This window comes from Bos javanicus, chromosome 19 (genome assembly GCF_032452875.1).
Source record: "Bos javanicus breed banteng chromosome 19, ARS-OSU_banteng_1.0, whole genome shotgun sequence".
Lineage (NCBI taxonomy): Eukaryota > Metazoa > Chordata > Mammalia > Artiodactyla > Bovidae > Bos > Bos javanicus.
The window spans coordinates 56970934-56998133 of NC_083886.1; the positions used below are offsets into that span (position 1 = coordinate 56970934).

Sequence of the window (27200 nt, forward strand, 5' to 3'; positions counted from 1 at the left end):
ATTAGGATTCCATACTTTCTATGCGAGGACTGCAGGTTTGATCCCTGGTCGGAGAACTAAGATCCCACATGCTACATAGGTGGCCTACAAAGTAAAATAAAAACTATAAAATAAGTAAAAATTATAGCCAATTAATAAAAACTTGCAGGTAATCTACTAGTCATGTGTGTTGTTTCCTACCCACACATAGGCAAAGACATGTTTTCGTGTAGTTCTTTTTTCCATAGCATTTCTGATCTTAGTGCACAGTTGTCACTAAGAAGCAAAAATGTGCACGAACTGTCCACGAGGCACTTTTTTTTCAGGGACTGTTGGTGTGTTTGGTGTTCCCATCTGTGGATGTGGCCGCACCGTCTAGGTCACTGCGCCCTGATCCCCACGTCTGGGCAGCCTGAGCAAACGGAATGTTTTTCTTTTATCTGATGAGGCATTCGTATTTTAAGTGTGTCAAGGGAGATCAGTGTGGCATTGACACTTCTCTCAAAATGAAAAAATCCTCCTTTTCACCTGTGGATTATTGACCTTCCTTTTAGGTCTTTGTATATGTGTGCTCTTGATTTTTAATGCCAAGCAAGGCTGGATTTCCCTGGCACTCCAGTGGTTAAGACTCTGAGTTTCCAATGCAGAGGATGTGGGTTCGATCCCTGGTTGGGGAACTAAGATCCCACATGCTGTGCAGTGCAGCCAAAAAAAATTTTTTTTTTAATAGTCATAAAATAAAATAGAGACTTCCCTGGTGGCCCAGAGGCTAAGACAGCAAGCTTCTATTCCAGGGGGCCCAAGTATGATCCCTGATCAGGAAACTAGATCCCATATTCGGCAACTGAGTTCACATGCCTCAACCAAGACCCTGTGCAGCTGAATAGATTTATTTAAAAATTAAAAATTAAAAGTTAAAAAATAAAATTAAATGCCAGACAAGGCTACAGTTAGCTCTATAAACTGCTTTCTGGGTAATTTCATTTATTATCATGGCTGTCCCCAAAAGGGCATTTCCAGTAGAACCCTGCCATCTTTAATGCTTTAACCCCGAAGCCTTTAACCCTGAAGCCATTAGTGCTTTTCTCCTGCCAGAATCAATCACTACCATGTGTAAGCTGATTATCCGTTGATTTCATTGTCCCCACATCCCTCACCTGATGGCTCCCAGGTCCTGGAACCTCAGCGTGGCCCAGATTGAACTCAGCCCTTACCACTCCAGACACCGCACCTGCTTCTCCCGATTCTTTCTTCATGATCTGGGCAAGCCACCCATTAATGTCAACATCTTTCCTAATTTCACCTAATGTATAGTAAATGTATAATGTCTAATGTGTAAAAATATATTTTCCTAATGTTCAACAGTAAATGACAAATTCTTTGAGATGGCTGCTTCTGTTTGTGACAGCTAGGCACCTCCTTCTCTATAAATTATGCACGTGGAAAATAGGGCTAGTAAGTGCTAGACATAAATAATTTATAACTAAGCTCCTAAATGATGAATCGCACTGTGTATCACTGCGGATGGCTGCCCCTGTGTGTTTTCATGTTGATGGGTAACTTTCAAGGGTTCCTCCTTGATTGCTTTGGTTTCGGCTGCTCTTACCCTCAAACAAAGGGCTTTCCAGGTGGCTCAGTAGTAAGAGAATCCACCTGCTAATGCAGAAGATGCAGGTTCAATCCTTGGGTCAGGAAGATTCCCTGGAGAGGAAAATAGCAACCCACTCCAGTATCCTTGCCTGAAAAATCCAATGGACAGAGGAGCCTGGCAGGCTACGGTCCCTGGGGTTCCAAAGAGTCAGACACCACTTAGGAATTAAAAGAACAACGACGACTCTCAATGTTTTCCTGCTTGCTGGTTAATTAAAGAATTGCCTCACTTTGTGGCAAGGGATTTTATCCATGTTGTTTGGTTTAATGTGTTTCTAGACCAAAGCAACTCCATGAGTAGAAAATCCAAAAAAATGAATGTTTGATTCCGTTTTCCTGTTAGAGCTTTCTTCTCTGCCTTTGTTGCTGCAGCTTCTTCACAGGCTGAAAGTGCTGAATCTCATTTTTTAGAGTTTTCTGTAAGCCTAAAAAATTGAAACATTTATGCTAGCCATATAACACATAAAGAAGACTTTTGCTGATTCGTAAGTTCTTTGTATTAATCCAAGAACTGGGGTATATGAGAGATTGATGAAATGTGATATGGCCGAGTCACTCACTTTTGAACCATTCACCTTTATGGGAGAGTTAGATTATAGAAATGTGAGCTAAGAAGCATGCGGGGTTTGTTGTTGTTACTGTTTTGCTTTTATTGACGTATAGTTGATTTACAGTGTGTTAATTTCTGCTGTACAGCTAAATGATTCTGTTTGTATATATACATTCTTTTTTATACTCTTTTCCATTGTGGTTTATCACAGAATGTTGAACACAGTTCCCTGTGTTATGCGGTAGGACCTGTTGTTGACCCAGTCTGTGAGAAGCATGCGTTTAATCAGATTTGGAAAGTGTTCCCAGATGGAACGGGCAGTGTTACCTAAGCCTCCCCTGGTTACTTCGTGCCATCATGTCCTGGCTCGCGTCCTCCATCTGTCTGGATAAGGCAGTTGGGGATCCTGACCCTGCCTGCAGATTGCCTCTGGTTAGTGGAGAGTTGAAAATATTCCTGCCTCCTGGCTGGTCAAGGTGGGGCCTGACTGATGTCCCTGTAACCTTGGCCATGAAGACTGCCAGTGAATTTGGGACTAGGGTGTATATGCGTGTCTGTGTCTTTCAAAATCACTAAACTTGTCCAGTTAAGCAATATAATCTGTGGTATGTGAGTGCCCAGTCGCTTAGTTGTGTCTGACTCTTTGAGACCCAGTGGACTCCGGCCCGCCAGGCTCCTCTGTCCATGGAATTTTCCAGGCAAGAGTCTGTGTGGTAGTTGATTGGTAAAGCCTGGGGCAGTATTACTTAATTTGTATTCTCCTATTAAACCATCATTTTGAAGCAAATATGGAACACAAGGAGGCTTCATTGTTGGGGGTGATGGAAGTATACACGGAACTGGCAAGGAAATGCTGAGACTACTGTGTCTGGGTATGAGCCAGCGTATGAAAAGTCCAGGCAAAGGAACGTATGTGCGTGTGTGCATGCTGCTACCTGCAGTTAAGATTCATGAGTACATGCAGAATAAGGAATAACCATTTCAAGTGTAAGGGAAAAAATTCAGGAACAAAATACATATATATATATATATATTCATTAATGTGCGTTGTGGGGCCTTCTGGTCTTTTGCTTCTTGGTGTGATAGGCAGATCATGGTAAAGATTCAATTAAGAATGTCAAAAGGGACTTCCCCAGTGATCAGGTGGTTAAGAATCTGACTGCCAATGAGGGGGATGGGGGATTCCATCCCTAGTCTGGGAAGATCCCACATCCCACAGGGCAACTAAGCCTGTGTGCTGAGACCACTGAGCCAGTATACCACCACAAGAGAGGCCCTCAGTCACCGTAACTAGAGAAACACCACGTGAAGTACAGCCAAAAAAAAGAATGTCAAAAGGAAAACAGTGATCTATTTTATATTTGATAATCTTGGGTTCTCACTGCTAGGATTTTGCGTATTTGGTGCCATTATCCCCAGTCAAGAGAAGAAAATTTCCCTAGGGTTAGAAATGGCTCTAATTGTTTGTTGAAGGGTTAACATTTTTTTTCTTTCCCCCTGAATCGGCTTGTTCACTTGGCTTAGTTTGACTGGTTTCTGTCTCTCGCCCTCTAGGAAGCTATTTTGCCAGCCACTTCATTATGGGAGGAGAGAAGTTTGATTCAACTCATCCCGAAGGCTACTTGTTTGGAGAAAACAGCGATCTGAACTTTCTGGGGAACAGACCAGTGGCGGTATGGCTATCATCCGTTTACTTCCACTCGGGGCTAAGTGGCTGAGTCAAATGGTCTTGTCAAAATAAGTTTGTAATTGCTGGTTCAGCAGTGTCTGCGGCTTGGTCTGAGTTGAGAGGAGCCAGACTGCAGCCTCTTTGGTGGGTCTCCTGGCACCAGAGGCTGCCCCGTGGAAAAGTACCCAGTCTGCCTGAGGGTGAGGACAGCTCACAAAACCCAGATCTGCCCCTCTGAAGCTCTGCCTGAACGCCGCCTCTGCAGACATCCCTTGCCCAGTCCCTAGCTTGTCCTCACCTTGCTTTTCATTCCTCTTCATAGCAACTATTTACCACGTTGCTGTTTTTCAGTCGATAAATCATGTCTAACTCTTTGCAGCCCCGTGGACTGCAGCATGCCAGGCTTCCCTGTCTTTCACTATCCTCCAGAGTTTGCTCAGATTCATGTCTGTTGAGTCAGTGATGCTATCTAACCATCTCATCCTCTGCCACCCCCTTTTCCTCCTGCCCTCAATCTTTCCCAGCATCAGGGTCTTTTCCAATGAGTCAGCTCTTTACATCAGGTGGTCAAAGTAATGGAGCTTCAGCATCAGTCCTTCCAATGAATATTCAGGGTTGATTTCCTTTAGGTGGTTTGATCTCCTTGCAGTCCGAGGGACTCTCAAGAGTCTTCTCCAGCACCACAGTTCAAAAGCATCAATTCTTCCTAATACCACATAAGCTGCTGTTGCCTTGTCACCTCTATTATCTGCCTTTTGCATCAGAATGTACATTTCCCAGGGCAAGGGGGCTGTGCCACTGTCGAAAGCCAGCACCCAGAACAAAGCCTGGAACATTGTGATAAGCCTTTCATAAAGATCTGTTGAATGAATGACTGACAAATTTCCCCTCCATATCTGAGTTGATATCAGACTGTCTCTCTCTCCATTCATTCAACTCATTCCATAAATGTTTATGGGGCATTTTCTCTGCACCCAGCATGAAGCTTTGCAAAAATAGCTGCCATGTGGCTACTGATTGGCCACTTTGTGCTAAGGAAGGCCCTAGAGATTTTTCAGACATTATTTCTAATCTTCATAAAGACCCACTTTAGGACTTCCGTGGTGAACCAGTGGTTAAGACTCCGTACTTCCAACACAGGGGCCAGGGTTCAGTCCCTAATCCAGGTACTAAGATCCCACATGACACATGGCAAGGCCCATAAATAAATAAATAAAAACAAAACTATATTTTTTTAAAAAACCCTATCAGAGAATTTGTTATCAGTATTATTTTGTAAGTGAGAGAACTGAGGTTCCGAGAGCTGAACAGTGGTAATAGCTTTTGTTGTTTAGTTGCTAAGTCGTGTCCAACTCTTTTGTGACCCCATGGACTATAGCCCGCCAGGCTCCTCTGTCCATGGGATTTTCCAGGCTAGAATACCGGAGTGGGTTTCTATTTCTTGTCCAGAGGATCTTCCCAAGCCAGGGGCTGAACGCACATCTCCTGCAATGCAGGCGAATTCTTTACCACCAAGCCACCAGAGAAGCCCAGTAGCCTTTATGAAGTGCACACCGTGTTCCAGGCCCTGTTCAAAATGCTTTCAGAAAATTTTTCCCAAAGCCACATAACTAGATCTGCCTAGCTGCAGATCAATAACCTTTCCACTGCTTCCCTCTGCTTCACAATATCCTGCCGTTCTCCAGAAACTCCGATTTTAGTGGGGCAGGCCAAACACAGGAACAAGAGATACTTCAATAGCAATCAAAGTCTGAAAGGGCTGGGATTCTGTAGGTATAGGGAGTGGGGGAGGGGAATCGCAAGGGCCGGTGCTTTGGTGCTGGTTTTGAGAAGGAGGCCTTGGAGGATGGCCGAGTCTTCATGAGGCGAGTGGGCGAGAGGCTTCCCAGGAGGGAGGCACAGGGCACAGGCATGAACACATTCACATTTCTGTCGAATCAGCAACCATTTACTGAGAAACTGCTATGTGCCAGGCACTGTGGGAGGCGCTGGGGACACAAAGCTGAAATGAGCATGGTTTGTTCCTCCCCTGGAACAAATAAGGAAGCCAGTCTGGCAGGAGTGGACCTTTTCTGGTGGAGAAGCAAGGTTGGAAAGGTAGGTGGGGGCTCCGTTCCCTCAAGATGTGTTCCACCCTCTCCCATAGGCTCTGGGGAAATACTGAAGTGTTTTAGGCAGATGAACACCCCAGAGAAATCATTTGTTTTTTGGTCTTTAAGAAGGTTAATCTGATGACAATTTTCCATCTGGAGCTTTAACTAAAAAGCATTTTGGTTGTTGTTGATGGTTTTTATTGTTTTCTTCCTTTCCATCTGGGCATGGCTCAGAAGGTAAAGAATCCGTCTGCAATGCAGGAGACCTGAGTTCGATCTCCTGGAGGCGGGAATGGCAACACAGTCCAGTATTCTTGCCTGGAAAATTCCATGGACGGAAAAGCTTAGAGGGGCAGTAGTACATGGGGTCACAAAGAGTCAGAAACAACTGAGCGACTAACAACACTTTTCTATCTGGAGTGACAACCCCCCCCACCACACCCCGGTGCTGTGTGCTCAGTCATGTCCAACTCTTTGTGATCCCATGAACTATAGCGTGCCCCCCCCACTCCAGGCTCCTCTGTCCATGGAATTTTCCAGGCAAGAATACTGGAGTGGGAAGCCATTTCCTTCTCCAGGGGATCTTCCCTACTCAGGGATCAAACCTGCATCTCCTGCATTGGTAGATGGATTTTTCACTGTGCCATCTCAGAAACCAATTCTTAGTTGAACAGTACTTTCAAAATACCAAGTACTTTCTGCTTCACAGTCAATTATGACAACTCATACTTATCAAATGACTACTATCTGATTTTTCTACTGTTACCTTAGCCGTTAGAGTGGAATGATCTTTTTTTCTGCTTGAGCCAGATAAGAACTCCCTTACTTCCTGGAAGTGGGCTCATGCTTGAAAAATACCCTTTCTTCTCACAGGGACTTGGCCATTTGCATCCGCTTCTTCCTCCCTTTTTTCTTTCCTCTGGTGTCAGAATCGTTTATATACTTTTTTAAAGTGTAGGTTTTTTTAAAAAAACTTTTTCAGGCCATAAAGGTGATTTAAAAGCAAGGGAACACTTCTTTAGGCTAATTTTGAGGTTTATGCTGGCCGACAAACCTCCCCAAAGTGTAACCGTCTTGTTTACACTTCTGTGAGCCCGGGAATGACCGAGCTCTTCCAGGAGCCCCAGACAGCAGCGTTGACCTTCACTTTCAGGCTTTCTCCCAAAGGAGCATCAACATTGGCCTTTTTGTTGTTTTTGTGGACTAATCGTTAAACATGCTTCATGTTGCACAGAGCAAATGTTTTCAAAGGAGATCATCATTTCACGTTAAGAAAGCAGATCGGGGTAACTTCAAAGAGGGAGGTGGAAGTAGAGAATGCAACACGTTTCCCTTTGCTGTTTCCCTTTCTTAGTTAATAATAGCTAACATTTAGTGAACGCTTACCATTTGCCAGGCCCGGTTGTTCCAAGTTCTCTGTATGTGTTGACTCTTTGTGCCCTTGTTGATGGAAGTTCAAGGGGGATGCACAGTGAGGCGGAACTGAAACGTCAGAGTTTGGAGCAGAGAAAGGTTTATTGCAGGATCGCGCAAGGAGATGGGTGGCTCATGCTGTAAAAAGCCTCAACTCTACAAAGAGTTTCAGCACAGCACTTTGAAATGGCAGGCGAGGCAGGTGGGTGGTGTTGTGAGGTATGTGATCACCTTGTGCACAGTTCTCTGACTGGCTGATAAGGAGGGAGCAGGGGGTGTCACAGGGGTTCACTTTATCAGTCCTCAGGCTCCAGGAGGCCTGGGGCTGTGTGCTCGTGGTCATCAAGTAGTTCTTCTATTTGGTGGGAGTTTTTTCAGATCTGCAAAACAACTCAGGAAATTTGCATCACATACTATTATCTAGGTTCTTCAAGAGGAGCTGAAGTAGAGGATATGGGGGAAGGCCTGTCCAGGGAAGGCCCCATAGGGTCCTGCTCGGTTATATCCTCACACCCTAACAAGGAGGGTCCTGATTTGACGGATGAAAAGCAAGAGACACAAAGAATTGAAGCAAAGATTGCAAAGCCTGGAAGTGACTGACTCAGGATTTGAACCCAGCAGTCCAGCTCTAGAGCCTGGGGGTCCTCTGCCCTTTCCTGCTGGTCAGGTTGGGGGTACTCAGGACCCCTGCCCACATCTTGTATGTGAGTGTGAGTAGATCCTCGAGGGCAGTTTGTGAAATGTGGAGAGAGTAGCCAGCATGGCCGTGACACGTTCTCACAAGTGTCTCTTGAGAGAGTTTGTATTTGGTGTGTAATTCCACCGGCTGACCTGACCTTGGCCGCCTGCTGTTACCGCACGTCAGCTTGTTTAGGGGAAGGCCCAGCGGCTGAAGGCTGACTGGTCACTTGAGTTCTCCAGAGCTGACCTCTACTCTCTGCTAACATATCTCAGTGTCGGTAGACGGGCATTGGGTTGCAGAGGAAAGAAAACAGCCTTATAAAGCCATCCAGCAGCCCCAGGCAGAAATGGCTCCTCTTTCCAAAGAGATGGGGGCAGAATATGTTGAAATAAATGGTTAGATTAAGTTATAAAGGCCATAGACTTCATGGCTTCTGGGACTTGTCGTTTTTCCTGTCATCTTTTGACTGATCAGACTCAGATGAGTACCATTCAGCTATGGCTCGGCCTGTAGTTTTTACGGAAGCTCGTCTCCCACTTAGGATAATCCATCCATTAAAGTCAGATGTATTATCAAGCCTTCAGGTCAGATATAAAGAAGCAGAGTGTGTGTGTATATGGAAGGACGGTTGAAAGAGAGGTCGGAATCAAGATTGCAAATTTTACATACATATTGCAACCCTGGCAGTGAAGATTGCAACCCAAACTCTTTGCAACCCTGGCAAGGGTCCATCACTCAGGCTCTCAAATTACCCGCTTATAACAGGGAGGCTGTTCTGACTTTGTAGGAATGTCATGCTTGAAAAATGCGTTGGAATTGCTGGAGGAAGAGAAGTATGCAACAATGTTAGCTGCACTCGCTAGCCTTTCAGGTTGGTTATTTCTGCAATTACAGTTCTGGGTGGAGCACGTACTCACTTTTTTTTTTTAAGTTAATTGTGAGTTTTTTATTATTTTATTTCAATTTTTTATTTTCTTGGCCAAGCCACGTGGCAGGTGGGATCTTAGTTCCCAGACTAGGGATCAAACTCATGCCCCTTGCATTGGAAGCACAGAGTCTTAACCACTGGACCACCAGACAAATCCCCTCACTGGTTGTTAACTATCTTAAGTAGTGAACAGGGCTTCTACAGGTCCTTCTGCTCTGGTCTCTGTATAGAGGAGGTGAGATGGTGGTGTTTGTACATCACAGTTGAGGCCTCCCCTTCCCTAGGTGGCAGAGAACTGATGCTGGTTTTTTGGTCCTTTATTGCATTAGATCTTTTTTTTTTCTCTAAGAGTTTTTTCCTTTTCTTTTTTTACGGCTGCACTGGATCTTGTTTGCTTTGCTTGGGCTTTCTCTAATTGCCACGAGCAGGGGACTGCTCTTCCTTGTGGTGCGTGGGTTTCTCATTGTGGAGGCTTCTCTTATGGTGGAGATCTAGGCACACAGTCTCTGTAATTGTGGCTCCCAGGCTCCAGAGCTCAGGCTTCAGTAGTTGTGGCACACAGGCTGAGTATGCTCCATGGCATGTGGAATCCTTCCTGACCAGGGATTGAACCCGTGTCCCCTGCATTGGCAGGTGGATTCCTATCCACTGCAGCAAACTGGGAAGATCTGGGAAGTCCTAGATCTTTTTTTATTGCACTACATTACTGCTAAAACTCTAAATCATTTGGAGGTTTAGTGACCTTAGGATTGTCAGTTATGGAGAGAGATCTTGATTCCAGAGGCATTTAAAAAAATATCCATCTTGCTGGAATATTTTAAGAATTCGAACAGTGACAACTATCGTGCTTTGATTTCCATTTTAGAAAGTTAATTCTTTAAATCAACTCAGAGTATAGAGTGAATCAGAAAGAGAGGAAGAGACCAGTTAGGAAGTCATAGTTTATCTGACTTTTCAGATAAAAAGTGCATTTATCTCGAGAGAAACACTCCATAGACAGAGTGTGGGCCATCTCAGAAGGCAAAATGGCCCAGAAGTCATAGTTTATGTTAGTTAAGAATGAAAAGTACCTGAACTAGGATATCGACATAAAAAAAAAAAAAAAAAAAAAAGAGGATCCAAGAGTTCTGGGCAGTTCAAGTTGAGGGAAGGGGAAAAGTCAAGACAGAGGACACGGAGGAGCAGAGCCCCTGGGGGCAGCTACCATTTAAACAGGGCACTCTGCAGGTGTTTAGTCTGAAGGTTGGTTTGTGCCCGGGCCCCAGTGTAACCAGGCAGGTTGGTCACAGGTACAGTGATACCTACGGCCTTAGAGCCTCTATTCATCTGCACAGGCTGCCATAACAAAATACCATAGACTGGGTGGCTTAAACGACAGATACTCATTTTTCATGGTTCTGGAGGCTGAGAAGTCCAGGATCAAGGTGCCAGCAGACCAGGCTGCCAGTAAAGGCCCTCTCTCTTCTTTACTTGCCATGACTGCCTTTTACTGGGTCTTCACACGGCAGAAAGAGCCTGGGAGTTCCCTGGTTAGGATTCTGGGCTTTCACTGCCAAGCGTCGGGTTTCAGTCCCTGGTTGGGGAATTGAGGTTCTGCAAGCCTCTCAGTGCAGCCAAAAAGGAAAGAGAGAGAGAATGATAGCTCTTTTTCTGTCCCCATCTTGAGGGGCCCACCCTTATGACTTTATCTAACCGTATGTTGTTGTTTAGTCACTAAGTTGTGTCCGACTCTGTGCGACCCTATGGGCTGTAGCCCCCCAGGCTCCTCTGTCCATGGAATTTCCCAGGAAAGAACACTGGAGTGGGTTGCCATTTCCTTCTCCAATGCATGAAAGTGAAAAGTGAAAGGGAAGTTGCTCAGCCATGTCCAACTCTTAGCGACCCCATGGACTGCAGCCCACCAGGCTCCTCTGCCCATGGGATTCTCCAGGCAAGAGTACTGGAGTGGGGTTGCCATCACCTTCTCTGAAGGAAACCCTGTCTAACCTAATTACCTTTCAAAAGCCCCATCTCCAAATACAGTCACTTTGGAAGTTGGGCTTCAACGTAGGAACGGGGGCGGGGGCATAGTTGAGTCCATTGTTGTTCAGTCGCTACGTCCTGTCTGACTGTCTGCGACCCCATGAACTGAGCGTGTCAATCCTCCCTGTTCTTCACTATCTCCTGGAGTTTGCTCAAACTCATGTCCACTGAGTCAGTGATGCCATGAGTTCATGGCACAATGTAAAGTCCATGGAAGGAGTGTGTGGGTGTGTGTTTGAATTAAATTGGATTTTTTGCCGTTTGTCTATCTTCTTTCCCTCTTCCTTCCTTTTACTACAGCTGTTTTTTATTTTTTTGGACATTCAGTTTGCAGTACATATTTAATTTTCATCTATGGCCCAGCTATTTCTCATCTCCAAATGTCCATGTAAAGGAAGAACATACTTCCGTGTGTCTCCTCTGCTCTCAGTATTCTCCTGCAGCCCTGATTCCCTTTGACACCAGATACGTGTGAGTTTTCCACACATTAGGCAGGAATCATCAGGTAAATTATAGCGTGTCTATACTATGAACTAGTATTCAGCCAAAGATAAGGTAGAGCTGTATTTACTGAGATGAAAATGTATCCATGACCACGTCATTTATCAAGAAAAGCAAGTTGCTGTATATAATGTAGAGTCTGGCTTGACTTCTGATAAAAGTATTAGTAACAGTGTATAAAATATTTGTGCATACATTTATGTTGATATTTACAGGTGCATAAAAATACATGAGCACACAGCATTTGAACCTGTGACAGGGGTAACTCTTGGGGCTACATCAGTGACAGGAGGTACTTTCTTCATATCCTTCTGTGTTGTTTGAATTTTCCCCAGTGGACATGTTTTTATTTTTTAATTGAAAGCATTTATATTTTCTCTAAAAATAGAAAAAGGATTATCGCTAAGCACAGGAAGGAAATAGGCCTAGGAGAGTATATAAAAGTAGGAAAATGAAGGAAGTTCATAGAATAATACTTTTTTTTAGTGAACTGCAGGAAGGGTGTGGTCTGCTGAGTGGGGTTGCATGCTGAATCAATCAGTCCTGTCTGACTTTTTGTGACCCCACGGACTGTAGTCCACTAGGCTCCTCTGTCTATGGGATTCCCAGGCAAGAGTACTGGACAGGGTTACCATTTTCTCCTCCAGGGAATCTTCCTGACCCAGGGCTTGAACCTGCATCTCCCAGGTCTCCTGCTCTGCAGGTCCATTCTTTACCACCGAGCACCAGGTTGCGATGTGCTAAGAAGTGGTTGCGGGCTTGTAGAGAAAGACAAAGACATCAGAATCAGCATGGGGAGGAGTGGAGCTGGGAGCTTCAGCCTCTGGGTGTCAAGGTGCAATGATTCACCTTTAGAAATGTCAGATTCAGTGTGACTGGGTCCTGTTTTTAACAACCTGAGAGTCCGAGAAAATCCAGACTATGAAAAAGCTAAACTATGAATATTTATACTTTTAAAATGCGAATAGGGCTTTACAGACCTTTATGTAAGGGTTTTTTTAAAAACAACACTTTTATAATACCTGTCTCCCTACTCCTGGACTCTCCCCAGAGGTGACTACCCTGCCCAGTTCAATATGTTATCTTCTCAATCTTACTTTCATTTTTTAAAACTGTGACAAAACACGCATAACATAAAAGGTATCATCTTAGCGACTTTAAGTATGCCAATGTCAGTACATTCACACTGTTTTACACCCAAGCTCCAGAACTCTTTTCATCTTGCAAAACTGAAACTCTGTCCCCATTAAATACGAACTCGCCCTTTTCCTTTTCTAAGAATTTGACTTCTAGAGAAGTCTGTATCATGGAGTCTTACAGTATTTGTCTTTTTGTGACTTATTTCATTGAGCATAATGTTTTCAAGGTTCATCCAGGTTGTAGCCTATATCAGAATTTCCTTCTTTTTTTTAAAAAAAAAGTATCAATGGCTGTACCAGATGGTAGTTGTGGCATTAAGGAAATTTTAGTTGAGGCATGTGGGAGTCTTGTCTTGCAAACTCTTAGTTGCAGCATATGAGATCTAGTTCCCTGACTAGGGATCGAACCCAGGCCCCATTTTTTGGGAGCTTGGAGTCTTGGCCACTGGGCTACCAGAATTCTGGCAGTCCCAGAATCTCCTTCCTTTTTAAGGCTGAGCAATATTCCAGTATATAGATAGACCACATTTTGTTTATCCTTTCATCTGTCAATAGACACTTGGGTTGCTTCCTCCTCTTGGCTGTTGTGAATAATACTGCTAAGAACACGAGTGTTACATTCCATCTTTAAAGCACACATGCCAGTACTGGCCTAGGGAAGAGGACCATTCACTTTTAGAAATTAGTAAATAAAATTATTGTATGTCCTCAGTTTTGAAATGTAACTCCTTTTTTGTCGTTACCCCTTGGCTTTGGGTTAAGATGTGTGCTAGTCACTCAGTCGTGTTGGGCTCTCTGCGAAGCCATGGACTGTATAGCCTGCCAGTCTCTGTCCACAGGATTTCCCAGGCAAGAATACTGGAGTGGGTAGCCTTTCCTTTCTCCAGGGGATTTTTCCAACCTAGGGATTGAACCCAGGTCTCCTGCATTGCAGGCAGATTCTTTACCATCTGAGTGACCTATTCTATTTATGTTAGCTTGTAATTCTTAATAAAGATGAAGAAATCATTTCAATTGCATTCTTTTAGGAAAAGTTGCTTCCTACCGCTTTAGTTCAGTTCAATTCAGTCGCTCAGTCGTGTCCGACTCTTTGCGACCCCATGAATCGCAGCATGCCAGGCCTCCCTGTCCATCACCAACTCCCGGAGTTCACTCAGACTCACATCCATCAAGTCCGTGATGCCATCCAGCCATCTCATCCTCTGTTGTCCCCTTTTCCTCCTGCCCCCAATCCCTTCCAGCATCAGGGTCTTTTCCAATGAGTCAGCTCTTCGCATGAGGTGGCCAAAGTACTGGAGTTTCAGCTTTAGCATCATTCCTTCCAAAGAACACCCAGGACTGATCTCCTTTAGGATGGACTGGTTAGATCTGCTTGCAGTCCAGGGGACTCTCAAGAGTCTTCTCCAACACCACAGTTCAAAAGCATCAATTCTTCGGTGCTCAGCTTTCTTCACAGTCCAACTCTCACATCCATACATGACCACAGGAAAAACCATAGCCTTGACTAGACGAACCTTTGTTGGCAAAGTAATGTCTCTGCTTTTGACTATGCTATCTAGGTGGGTCATAACTTTCCTTCCAAGGAGTAAGCATCTTTTAGTTTCATGGCTGCAATCCTACCACTTAGTGAATAAATATTGAATGTGTAAACAAAGACTGTTTTGCAGTGTGCAGATGCCATCCTATCGTATTTCCAAATACTGAAGGACTATAACCAAACTGTAGATTTTATTCAAGAGTTAGCTTCAACTGTCTCTTGATTCCAGAGATAACATTAAAAACCTGGTACTTTTATTTTAAAATGTATTTATTTATTTGATGGTATTGGGTCTTAGTTGAGACACACGGGATCTTCATTACATCGTACAGGATCTTGCATTGCTGTGCACAAGCTCTCTAGTTGTGGCACTCAGGCTCAGTAGCTGTGGCCTGTGGCTTAGTTGCTCCACTGCATGTGGGGTTTTAGTTCCCTACTCAGGGATCAAACCTGTGCCCCCGGCTTTGAAAGGTGAATTCTTAACCACTGGACCCCCAGGGAAGTCCCATGCTGGTTACTTTTACATACAGTGTAGGATAGATTATGTTTTAGGTAAATAAAAGCATAAAAAATAAGAGTGCGTGTAATGTTAGCTCCACCTTAGGAAAATAAATTATAACATAAAAAAGACAGCTTTGAAAGCTAATCGGTTGAGTCCAAGCGTTTGCTATAATACTTGGCACTAAGAAGGGATTTTTAATGTGACTTCTGTGCTGGTTTTCCACCCTGAGACCTCTGTTTTATGGAGCTGAGTTTCTGTAGGTGACGGGTCGTGGGATGGGAAAGCATTCACTGGTGTGACAGGGCAGGAGAGTGGCGGGGGCCCTGAGCCACCCTGTCAGGTTCACTGTGAGGTCCCAGTGATGAGGAGGAGCGTCCCAAAGATGTCAGGTCAGCTGATAATGACTGTTCCTGCCACCTGCTCCTTTTTTTTTTTTTTAAGCTTTCTTTTCTGGAAACAAAAACCATCTGCTTTTAATTTACTTTCTTTTTTTTTTTTATTTTAACTTTTGTATTGGGAGTTGTGAAATATTTGTATGAAAGTATATAAACCACATATCTACTGTTAAAGAAACTATAAACAAACACCCTTGGATTCGCCACCCAGATCAAGAAATGAAGCATTACCAGCACCTTTGCAGTCCGCCCTGTGCCGGACCCTGGTCACAGCTTTATCGAGATATAATTCACTGTGGATTTCTCCTCAGAAGCATTACCATCTTTCCCATGGTAGTTAATAAGTATCTTGGGGAAGTTAGTTGGAAACTACTGTCTAGATGTCTTCTCTTTTTAATGCGAAAACCACTCACCAGGTTTACTCCTTTCTTCACATAAAGGTGCTGCACTGGCTGAGGTTAGTGAACTAGGCCTTTGCTTATATTAGATCTAGTGCCTTGCTGAAAGATTCAAGACAGAGACTGTGATTCTATCTGTCTGGTATGTCGGGTTCAAGGTATAGTCTTATGGAATTAGAGGTGTAGAAAGGAGTGGCAAGGTAACCTGAAATTACGAGAAAAAGGAAAAAAGAAAATTCCCTAGAGAAGAAACGTTGCTGGAGATGAACAAGGAACAGGAACAGTGTTTAGGGACTTTCCTGGTGGGCCAGTGGCTAAGACTCCGCACTCCTAGTGCAGAGGAGCCTGAGTTGGATCCCTGATCAGGGAACTAGATCCCACATGCCACAACTCAGAGTTCGCATGCTGCAACTAAGACCTGGTGCAGCCAAATAAATAAATAAGTAAATAAAAAAAAAAAGCGGGGGGTGGGGGTGCTTCCCTGGTGGCTCAGTGTAACGAATCTGCCTGCCAATGCAGGAGATACAGATTTGATCCCTGGTCTGGGAAGATCCCACATGCCATGGAACAAGTCAGCCCCTGTGCCCCAACTACTGAGCTTGTGCTCTGGAGCTGGAGAGCCGCAACCACTGAGCCCTCGTGTGGCAGTTACTAAAGCCCTTGCACCCTAGAGCCCGCGCTCCACTGCAAGAGCAGCTATCACAGTGAGAAGCCCGTGCATCACGACTAGAGAGTAGCCCCCACTCACCGCAACTAGAGAAAAAGCCCGAGCAGCAGGGAAGAGCCAGCGTGGCCCAAACTAAAATCTAAAAAAGAAGAAGAAGAGGGCTGGATCTGTGAGGCAGAATCAGTGTAGTCTCTAGGCTTTGGTACTCAGACTGTGTGTCCCCGGCCCTCTCAAAGGACACAGCTGGCTCATGGCTTTTCCTGCTGTATGTGGCAGACCCTTTCTAGTATGCCAGCTCCTCTAGGTCCCATGCCGGTTACTTTTATATGCAGTGTAGGATAGATTATGTTTTAGGTAAGTAAAAGCCTAAAATAAAGAGACTTAACAGTATGTGTAATGTTAGCTCCACCTTTGGAAAATAAAAAGACAGCTTTGAAAGCTAGTTGGTTGAGTCCAAGCGTTTGCTACAGTACTTGGCACTAAGAAGGGATTTTTAATGTGACTTCTGTGCTGGTTTTCCACCCTGAGACCTCTGTTTTATGGAGCTGAGTTTCTGTAGGTGATGGGTTGTGGGATGGGAAAGGGTTCCACTGGTGTGACAGGGCAGGAGAGTGGCGGGGGCCCTGAGCCACACCGTTGGGTTCACTCTGAGGTCCCAGTGACCTCAAGGTCTGTTTTTCCAAAGACTGCTGTGCCAGTTCTGGAATCATTTAGTGTGGTCCGTTGCTCTTCCGGGGTTCCCTGGTGGCTCAGAGGGAAAAGAATCTGCCTGCAGTGCAGGAGACCTGGGTTCAATCCCTGGGTTGGGAAGATCCTCTGGAGAAGGGAACGGCTACCCACTCCAGTATTTTGTTTGGCCTGGAGGATTCCATGGACAGAGGAGCCTGGCAGGCTGTAGTCCATGGGGTCGCAAAGAGTCGGACACGACTGAGTGACCTTCACTTTCACTTCACTGTTGCTCTTCCAGGCTCCTAAGAGGGCCCCCACCCCAGCACATGAGACCCTGACATTTGCCAGGGTGTTCATGGGAGGATATCCTCAGCGGCTCTTCCCCATCCTGCTTTATATTCCGCACCCCTGACTGATACCACAGGACCCACGCATCCTTTCAGCTCCTGCCTCTGTGCACGTTAGCCCGATCCCCTGGGGTGTTTGGAATGATGATCCCAGAAACCCCATTGGGTGATGCTGAGATTTCACCCTCATTATGGTCTAGTGGCCAGGAGGGAGGTGGGGGCAGTCCTGAGTAGGGCAGGCACTGTCTTGTAAGAGGCTTGTCTTATTTGAGACTGCCACTGTAGTCTTCAAGCAAAGGGGATTCCTCTGTTTTCCAAGGAGAGGGAGTCAGCCGCTTTGCGGGCCCAGGTAATCTGGGGTTTGAGGTTCTCAAGTAAATAGACACAGACACCCCCATCGTGAGGCTTCCCAGGTGACTCAGTGGTAAAACAACCTACCTGCCAATGCAGGGGATGCAAGGAGAAGGAAATGGTAACCCACCCCAGTATTCTTGCCTGGAAAATTTCATGGACAGAGGAGCCTGGCAGGCTACAGTCCATGGGGTCGCAAAGAGTCAAACACAATTGAGTGACCGAGCACGACACACATCCCCATCTCAAGCCTTAGAGTTCACGTCTTTCCATCAGGGCCTTGACTTTGATGTAACAGACTTGCCTGGACTGAGTTCACCCTTCTTAGTTTTGGGTTTTTTTTTGGGGTCTACGTTGCCTTGCAGGCTTTCTCTAGTTGCAGGGAGCGGGGGCTACTCTCTAGTTGCAGTGCTTGGCCTTCTCATTGCAGTGGCTTCTCTTGTGGAGCTTAGGCTTTAGGGTGCGCAGGCTCAGTAGTTGTGGAGCACCGGCTTAGTGCTCCAGGGCAACCTACTGGACCAGGGATTGAACCCGTGTCCCCTGCATTGGCAGGCAGACTCTCAGTCACTGGACCGCCAGGGAAGTTCTTCTTCTTGGTTCTGCCACTCCTTAATATAAGGTGCTGTGCCTGCGGGGGGTGAGTGCTTTTAGGCCGTCTGTCACACTTGGCTTCACATCGTCATATCTGAGATTGTCTTTTTCCGTTTTCATTGGACAGATGATTTTTAATATCACCACCCAGTCCCACGGTCCTTCTTGTGGCTGTTTCTTCTGCATCTCCTGTACCAGAGACATGAAACTGGTCAGTGTGCGCCCCCCACCCCCGCCACAGGTCATAGGACCTCAGGGACCTTCACCCCACTGATGGGTCCACGTCACCATCTGGCAGGTGAACGACCCACCACCCCCAGAATCCCACCTGCCGAGTCCACTTCCGTAGGCAACTTCTGATGCCACCTGTTCTAAGGCAGACTCTCTGGAAGCAAACCTGCATTGGAGATCTTTATGAAAACTGTTTATTGAAGGAATGCTCTTTGGAGAAGAGAGAAAACGGAAGCCAGATGGTGCAAGGGAGCAAAATCAGCAACAGTGTGGTCTTGGCAGAGACTTGCTCCAGCCTGGTCCCTCGGAAAAGCTCTGGAGTGCAGCTTGCACCACAGAATCCCCCCATCTCGAGGACAGGGGGCTGGCCTTTTGTACCCCCTGCCATGCTGCTGTGAACCTTCTATTGTATGAATTTTGTTCAGCATGAAAGTGAAAGTGTTAGTTGCTTAGTCACAGGACTCTTTTGCAGCCCCATGGACTGTAGCCCACCAGGTTCCTCTGTCCCTGGGATTCTCCACGCAAGAATACTAGAGTAGGTGGCCATTCCCTTCTTCAGGCAATCCGCCCGACCCAGGGATTGAACTCAGGTCTCCAGCATTGCAGGCAGATTCTTTACCATCTGAGGCACCAGGGAAGCCTTTGTTCAACATATGCATGTATATTTGTTAGGTATATGCTCATGGTTGGCATTGCTGGGGCACCCAGCATGCTGTAGAAGACTCTGCCAGACAGTTTTCCAAAGCAACTCTGCCAATTTTACTCCTACCAGGAGTGTTTGGGGTCCCTGGCACCTCGTTATTTTCTATCTTTTTCATCTTAGCTATTCTGGTGGGAATGCACAATTAATTTCCATTATGCACAATTAATTTCCATTTTCTGGATGACGCAAGAGGTTGAGTACTTTTTTTTTTTCTTAGTTTTTTTTTTTTTTGAAGTGAACCATTTTTAAAGTCTTTTCTTGAATTTGTTACAATATTGCTTCTGCTTTATTTTTATTTTTTTGGCCATGAAGCATGTGGGACCTTAGTCCCCCAACCAGGGATCCAGCCCACAGCCCCATCATTGGGAGGTGAAGTCTTAACCGCTGAACCACCAGGGAAGTCCCACTGAGGCTGAGCCCCTTTACATGTGTTCAGTGGCCATTTGGATCCATCCTTGGAAAAGTGTCAGTTTCAAACCTTTTCTCTTAGCGCAGCTGCTTTTTCTTCCTTAGTAAGGAAATAACAGGGCGGCATGAGTGTTTGCTCAGATAAATACATTGCAAATATCTTCTAGTCTCTGCTTGCTTTTAATACTCTCTCTTTTAAAAAATTATTTATGAGAGTTTCCTGGTAGCCTGGTGGTTAGGATTTGGTGCTTTCACTGCTGTGGCCCAGATTCAATCCCTGGTCAGGGAACCAAGATCCCACAAGCCATGCAGCCAAAAATAAAATAAACAAATACACTTTATTGAGACACAACTGACAGGTAACTATTGTGTTAGTGTGAGGTGAACAACCTGTTGACTTGGCACATTTTTATATTGCAATATGATTACCACCAAACGTGCTTGCTAATACCCACCTGAGGGCATGCCGTTTTTATTTCTTTTCTGTGGTGAGAAAACGTTTAAGACCGAGTCTCTTAGCAGCTTTGAAGTTCAATGCCTTTTTCATTCTTTTCATGGTATTTTTAGTTGAACAGAAGTTCTAAAGGTTAATGTAGTCCAGTTTATCCATTTTTTTCTCATATGGTAGAACGTTTTTGTATCCTATTTAAGAAATGTTTCAAATACCAAAATCATGAAGATGTTTTGGTTTTCCTCTAACAACTTTGTTTGACCTTTCACATTTAGGCCTGTCATCCACCTGGAATTGACCTGGGGGTGTGCTGTGAAGTAGGGGCCAAGGTTCTTTTTTGGGTTTTTTTTTGGTACTTATTTATTTGGCTACTCTGGTCTTAGTTGTGGCAAGCAGGATCTTAGTTGCAGCATAGTTACCTGCTGCTGCTGCTGCTAAGTCGCTTCAGTCGTGTCCGACTCTGTGCGACCCCATGGACGGCAGCCCACCAGGCTCCCCCGTTCCTGGGATTCTCCAGGCAAGAACACTGGAGTGGGTTGCCATTTCCTTCTCCAATGCATGAAAGTGAAAAGTGAAAGTGAAGTCGCTCAGTCGTGTCCGACTCTTAGCCACCCCATGGACTGTAGCCCACCAGGCTCCTCTATCCATGGGATTTTCCAGGCAAGAGTACTGGAGTGGGGTGCCAGGGATCAAACCCGGGCCCCCTGCACTGGGAGCTTGGGAGCTCAGAGTCAGCCACTGGACCACCAGGGAAGTCCCAGGGCCTACCTTCTTTTCCTTTTTTTTTTTTTTGTTTAAATTGACCCAACACCGACTGTGGAACAGGCTGTCCATCCGTTTCTCATGGCGCTGCAAATCAGGTGACCGTATCCAGTTTCTGCAGTGAAGAATCCACTCACGTCCAGCCTGAGGGCAGCAGGGGTGGAGAGGGGAGCGAGCCTGGTGGCCAGTTTCTGGGAGATCCTCGGGGAAGGGGCTGACTGGTCTCAGCAAGCTTCCTTTCGAAGCCCTTTGATTTAGCTGTCAGTTTTCACAGAGCTCCCTCGCCTCAGCCGTACCCCATGTCCCCGGGTCCCCGGGACTGTCAGATCCTCTGATGTATTCTCTGAGAAACCTGACTTTAAGAAAAAGCAGGAATGTCTTAAAAAGGAGGAGGAGTTCACAGACGTGCCAGCGCTCTCTGCAGCCTGGCCTCCACGTGGTCCGGGAGCCCCTGTGTGTGGATGTGTAACAAGGAGTCCCCCAGACACCGCGTGCACGCGCTGGTGGGAGCAGGGACAGGTCGGCTCCGCTGCTCCATGAGCAGCCCTCAGCCAGAGGGGTTGGGCCCAGCTCCCCACCAGCGGGTGCCTGGGTCTCCCTGCAGAATGCAAGCAGATTGTCTCAGACCTGAGCTTTGTGTTCTCCACTGGTTCATGGTTGCTTTGAATCGAGTGCAGAGGTCACGCTTGTGCGCTAGACCACCAGGGTCACAGCAGACAAGAGACAAGTTTGCTCAGCTCTCATTTTACCTTAGACCGTGTCTCCCATGTCCTTCTAATCATAAACTGAGGATCTCAGAGAGCCTTCCAGTCACTGTGGTAAGAATTTTTATGCCTACGAGGGGAGGGTGGGTGCTGTTCCCAGGAGGTTCAGTTCCAATAGCCTATGTGGAAGATATGCAGTCATTCTCCCAGGTAAAAGTGAGATGTGTCCTTAACTGTATTTACTCCAAGTGTTTTGGGATTCATGGATAAGAGATACTTATCTAATTGCTGATAATTTGTGCATTCTTTTTTCCAAGAATTCAAAATGGCATTAACAGGTAGAATTTTTTTTTAAAGAAAATAATATTGTCACAAATAATCATCACTAATGATCACTTCAGTTCAGTTCAGTTCAGTTGCTCAGTCCTGTCCGACTCTTTGCAATCCCGTGAATCGCAGCACGCCAGGCCTCCCTGTCCATCACCAACTCCCGGAGTTCACTCAAACTCATGTGCATCAAGTCGGTGATGCTATCCAGCTATCTCATCCTCGGTCGTCCCCTTCTCCTCCTGCCCCCAATCCCTCCCAGCATCAGGGTCTTTTCCAATAAGTCAACTCTTCGCATGAGGTGGCCATAGTATTGGAGTTTCAGCCTCAGCATCAGTCCTTCCAATGAACACCCAGGACCGATCTCCTTTAGGATGGACTGGTTGGACCTCCTTGCAGTCCAAGGGACTCTATATTTTCATAGCACGGTGTGATTTTTAGAACATTTTCTATTTGCTCTTAATCTAGTATTCTGGCCTGGAGAATTCCATGGACTGTTATGGGGTCCATAACATGGGGTCGCAGATAGTCAGGCACCACTGAGTGACTTTCATTATCTTCTTACTACTTACCCCACCTGATTGACAAGGGCTGTAAATCCCATTTTATAGATAAGGAAACTGATGCCATAGATGTTAAATTTCTCACCCAAGAATAGAAGCAAGAACTTGGATCTTCACTCCTAGTGTCGTATCAAACCGTTTCACTTGTATTCTTTCGTTTCGTGCTTGCGCACAGCTCACTGGCTGGACCAGAGGATCCTAGCTCCTGGTTGAACTTAAAAAATATTGTTCCATAAAGCCTGTATTAAAAAGCACGTGGCAGGAACTTCCCGGGCAATCTAATGGTTAAGATTCCATACTTTCAATGCAGGGGACGTGGGTTTGATCCTTGGCTGGGACACTAAGATGCCACATGCCACGTGGTGCCGGCAAAACCAAAACACAAAAAGCACGTGGCAAGGAATTCCCTCATCGCCTGGTGGTTAGGGCTTGGTGCTTTTACTGCTCTGCCCTGGGTTCAGTCCCTGCTCCAGGAACTGAGATCCTTCAAGCCAAGCAGTGCTGCCAAAAAGAAAATAAAAGAATGTGGTGGGAGCGGGGTTCAGGATGGGGAACACATGTACACCCATGGTTGATTCATGTGAATGTATGGCAAAAACCACCACAATATTGTAAAGTAATTAGCCTCCAATTAAAAAAAAAAAAAGTGTGTATATAGGTAACTGAATCACTTTGCCATACAGCAGAGACTGGCACAACATTGCAAATCAACTATACTTCAATTAAGAGTAAATAAAATAAAAAACACGGCAGTCTGTTTTTTAGGTATTTTGTGAGTATTAATTGTGTCAACCTGCTATTTAGGGCAAATATTCAAACTCCAGGTGCTCACCATGGGCACACTGCTTCTCTGAAGACTTTATTCGTGTCTTCATTCTACAGATACCCATTTTAATCATTTACGTGTGCTGGTCTGGTCACTCTGGGTGATACAACAATGTCTCTAGCATAGACTTTGCCCTTGAGTTTATCATCTTGCAGGAAGCTCAGACGCATACACACAAAAGGGGAAGTGATAAATGAAGTGTAGACTGAGCTTCCAGAAGTTCTAAGAAACTTTACTTTGTGACATAAGTTTTGCTGACTTGGAAAGTGCTGCTAAACGTGGGAGCTTTGGGTTTGTTGTTTAAGGCTGTGTCTCTTAACAAACCAGGGCACAGAACTGCTGCGGTTTTCAGCAGTGAAACTAAATCTTCTGTGTTGTAGGAATTTCCTCGAAATTTCTTTGAAACATACTGAAACCAAGTACACACTCTCACCTCTTGCTTCCTGTTGTCAGGGTCCACCCCAGCTTACGGGAAACTACAGGTATCCGTGTTACATTTCAAAGAAAAATTTGGTTAATTTTTTTCAGCTTTTAAAGAGATCCAAAATGACCTTATATTGTAAGAAAAGTTTTTTTTTTTTTTTTTTTTACAAAAGTCTATAAAAGTCAAAGACTTCTGGGTCAAATAATGTGGTTATATGTAGATAGCATCCCTGAATGGCACACTTATTTCACTCAACTAAAATAGTAGCTCTGATTATTACAGAAATGAATCAGACATGTGCTTTATCTTTAGAAGACAGCTCTGACAAAGCAGGCTTTGCAGTAAAGGTTGCTATAATTATAGAATAGAATGTAGTCCCATAGTTTCCATTTATTAAAAATGTAAATGCTTTTAATACCAAAGGTGCATGTCCTCTGCTAACCCAGACTGTTAAATGGTTTCTTAAAGAACGAGAGGGAGATGACTTCCCTGTCAGTCCAGTGGTTAAGACTCTGAGCTTCTACCGCAGGGAGCAGGGGGTTCCTCCCCTGGTGAGGAACTGAGATCCCACAGCCGTGAGGTACAGCCAAAAAAAAAGTTAGCCCAGGCATTTAATAGAAATGATGATAGTAATAGGTGCGTGCCATTTACAGTCTACACAGTTATTTCACTGTTAACAGTCCAGCTGTTTTCTCCCAGCCCCAAATCACCCTCTAAGGTGAGCAGGGATAATGTTGGGGAAGTCTTCTCCCAGGTCTCTCCACTTCCAGGCTCTGCCAAGAGAGTCTGCAGGCCTGGAGGAGGAGGAAGGGTGGTACCCAGAGGTGCCAGCTTCTGGGAGCCTCTAAGATCTGATAGCCCCAACCTCTCCCTCTGGTCCCCTCAGCACTGGGGACTCCCCGAGGTGACTGTGTCAGCTCAGTGTCCCCTTTTTTGTGTTTGGGTTCTCCAGTGCCCGTTTAACCAGTTCCTTCTATTAAATTCTCTGTTAAAATACCTGGTGTGGTTTGTTTTCCTGACTGGACCTTGATTAATATAACCTTTACTCTCTCAAATTATAAGGCAGCTATTATCAGGCATGTTTTACTGATGAGGAAGTGGAGACTTAGGGTACAGCGGTTTGTGTAAAGTTGCACAGCTGCTAGTACAAGAGCCAAGACAGGTCCACCTTCCATTTTGAGATCCTCTGCTTTCCATTCCTTTTCGTCCTTTCTCTTGCTTAACTTCCTCCCTTCCTTTTTTTTTTTTTTAAATAATTTTATACCAAAAGGAAAAGGACTTCTCTGGCAGTCCAGTGGTTAAGACTTTGCACTTCCACTGTAGAAGATATAGGTTCAACCCCTGGTCGGGGGACTAAGATCCCACATGCCCCTCTGCACAGCCCAAATAATAACAATAATAATTTTATCCTTAACAGAAGAACTGCAAAGGTAGTGGGAAATTCTGGTATACCCTTCACCCAGCTTTCTCTGATGTTAACGTCTTATACAACCATGAAGCATTTATCCAAACTAAAAATTAGCATAGGAACATTACTATTTTTCAAAGCTACAGATTTTATTAGGACTACACCAGTGTTTCCATTACTGTCTTTTTTTTAGTTCCAGATTACCTTTGGTTGTTATGTCTCCTTTATCTCGTCCAATGTTTCTGTTTTTCCTTGTTTTTCATGACTGTGACAATTTTGAGATGCACTAGTTAGATATTTTGTAGATCTCCCATCAGTTTGGGTTTTCTTGTGATTAGATTAGAATTACGGTTTTGGAGGAAGAACACCACAGAGCTAAGCGCCCTTCTTATTACATCAGGTCAGAGGCACACAATAGTTCACGCTACTCCCAGTGACGGCAACCTTGATCGCTTAGTCAAGGTGGGTGTCAGGCTTACCCACTGTAAGTCTTTCCTTTTCCGTAATTTATTTGTTTAGAAGCTAGTTACTAAATCCTCTTGCTGAACTTTTGACTTCCCACTTAATCCTCGGGCTCTGCTTTCTTGGCAGATTATTAACTAGTGCTTAAAGAATCTTTGTATTAATTGACTAGGCTGAGAATTATAAGCCTAGGAGCCAGACTAACCATGCTAAGATTTATGGCTGTGTATTACTTCTTGGAAAATTATTAGCTGTTGCACCATTTTTGCCTTGCACTATGTTTAAACATGGAACTTGGCTATTTTTAGTCTCAGAAAGCTTATGGTTAATGCTAGGACACCTTCTTTTACTTGATGAACTGGAAACACCTCTGACAAGCCCAGAAAGATGATCAGAAGCCCAGGGTCTTAATAGCATGCAGGAAATCAGTAAAAAGCATAAGAGACAGAGAAGTGGTTGCTGAGAAAATTGGAAGGGCTGAAGGATGCGGTTCAAGGAGTGGAGATTTACAAGGATGAATGAGAGGTGACAGGTAACAGATGGATGGACACAGAGATCTCAGGTAGGAGGTCAAAGAAAGGTTAAGGATGGAACACAGGATGAGAGAAAAGCCTGTGACGTGAATCAGCCTTGAGGCTGGACTCTAGACTTGATATATTATAAATATTTGTAGTTTATCCTGAGATTCACCATCTAGGATATAAGATTTATACTTCTAGCTCTAGATTTCATTATGGACAGACTTTAAGTGACCTTAGGCCTCAATATCAGAGAAGGCAATGGCACCCCACTCCAGTACTCTTGCCTGGAAAATCCCATGGACAGAGGAGCCTGGTAGTCTGCAGTCCATGGGGTCACTAAGAATCGGACACGACTGAGAGACTTCCCTTTCACTTTTCACTTTCATGCATTGGAGAAGGAAATGGCAACCCACTCCAGTATTCTTGCTTGGAGAATCCCAGGGACAGGGGAGCCTGGTGGGCTGCCGTCTATGGGGTTGCACAGAGTCGGACACGACTAAAGTGACTTAGCAGCAGCAGCAGCAGCAGGCCTCAATATAATATATTTAATATATAAACCAGAGAAAGTAGTTCAGTTGGTTTATATAGCGTTGGCTAATCACTGTTATTAAGGAGTGACTGAAGAATAATCAGAGGTCTCAAAACTTTTGGAGGCTTAGCAAGACAAAATGAAGCAGATGGTGCCTTGTTAAATTAGCTACAAATTACAGATCTTAATATTAACAATTTAGAAATGAAAACTATCAGACATATGCTATAGGTTTTTATTTTATGCTATTTTTGTTCTAATTATATGGGATTTCCATATCTCATGATTGACTAAACAAAATAAAATCTCATTAGAGATTTTGAGTCACTAATGGCCTTCTTCCTAAGCCTGAGGCTGTATCTGCAAATATGTAGTTTAGCCAAGATAACAGACCTCACCTGGGCTTAGAATTCTGTATTTGATTGGCTTGGTAGTGATTTAGTCACTAAGTCTGACTCTTGCAACCCCATGGACTGCAGCCCACCAGGCTCCTCTGTCCATGGGATTCTCCAGGCAAGAATATTGGAGTGGGTTGCCATTTCCTTCTCCAGAGGATCTTCCCAACCCAGGGATCAAACCTGGACTCCTGCATTGCAAGCAGAATCTTTACTGACTGAGCTACCAGGGAATTGGCTTAGAAATCTGTATAAACTTAACTGTTTCTATATTTCATACTATTATTCTTCTTCTGAAGCCAAGATTCCTTTTTTTTTTTTTTTCAAGATTTTTAAAAATGTGGACCATTCTTTTTAAAGTCTTTTGAATTGGTTGCAATATTGCTTCTGTTTCATGTTTTGG

The 27200-nt window shown here is 44.8% G+C and overlaps 1 protein-coding gene across 2 annotated transcripts in view; it reads left to right on the plus strand.

The window, feature by feature from the left end:
• Positions 1 to 27200, plus strand: part of RNF157 (ring finger protein 157) — a 74971-nt gene that overhangs the window by 13922 nt on the left and 33849 nt on the right. For both annotated transcript variants that reach the window (XM_061392783.1, XM_061392782.1), the window contains exon 2: positions 3734 to 3852. In XM_061392783.1, the coding sequence (XP_061248767.1) occupies positions 3734 to 3852 (119 nt within the window). The remainder of the gene's footprint in view (positions 1 to 3733; positions 3853 to 27200) is intronic.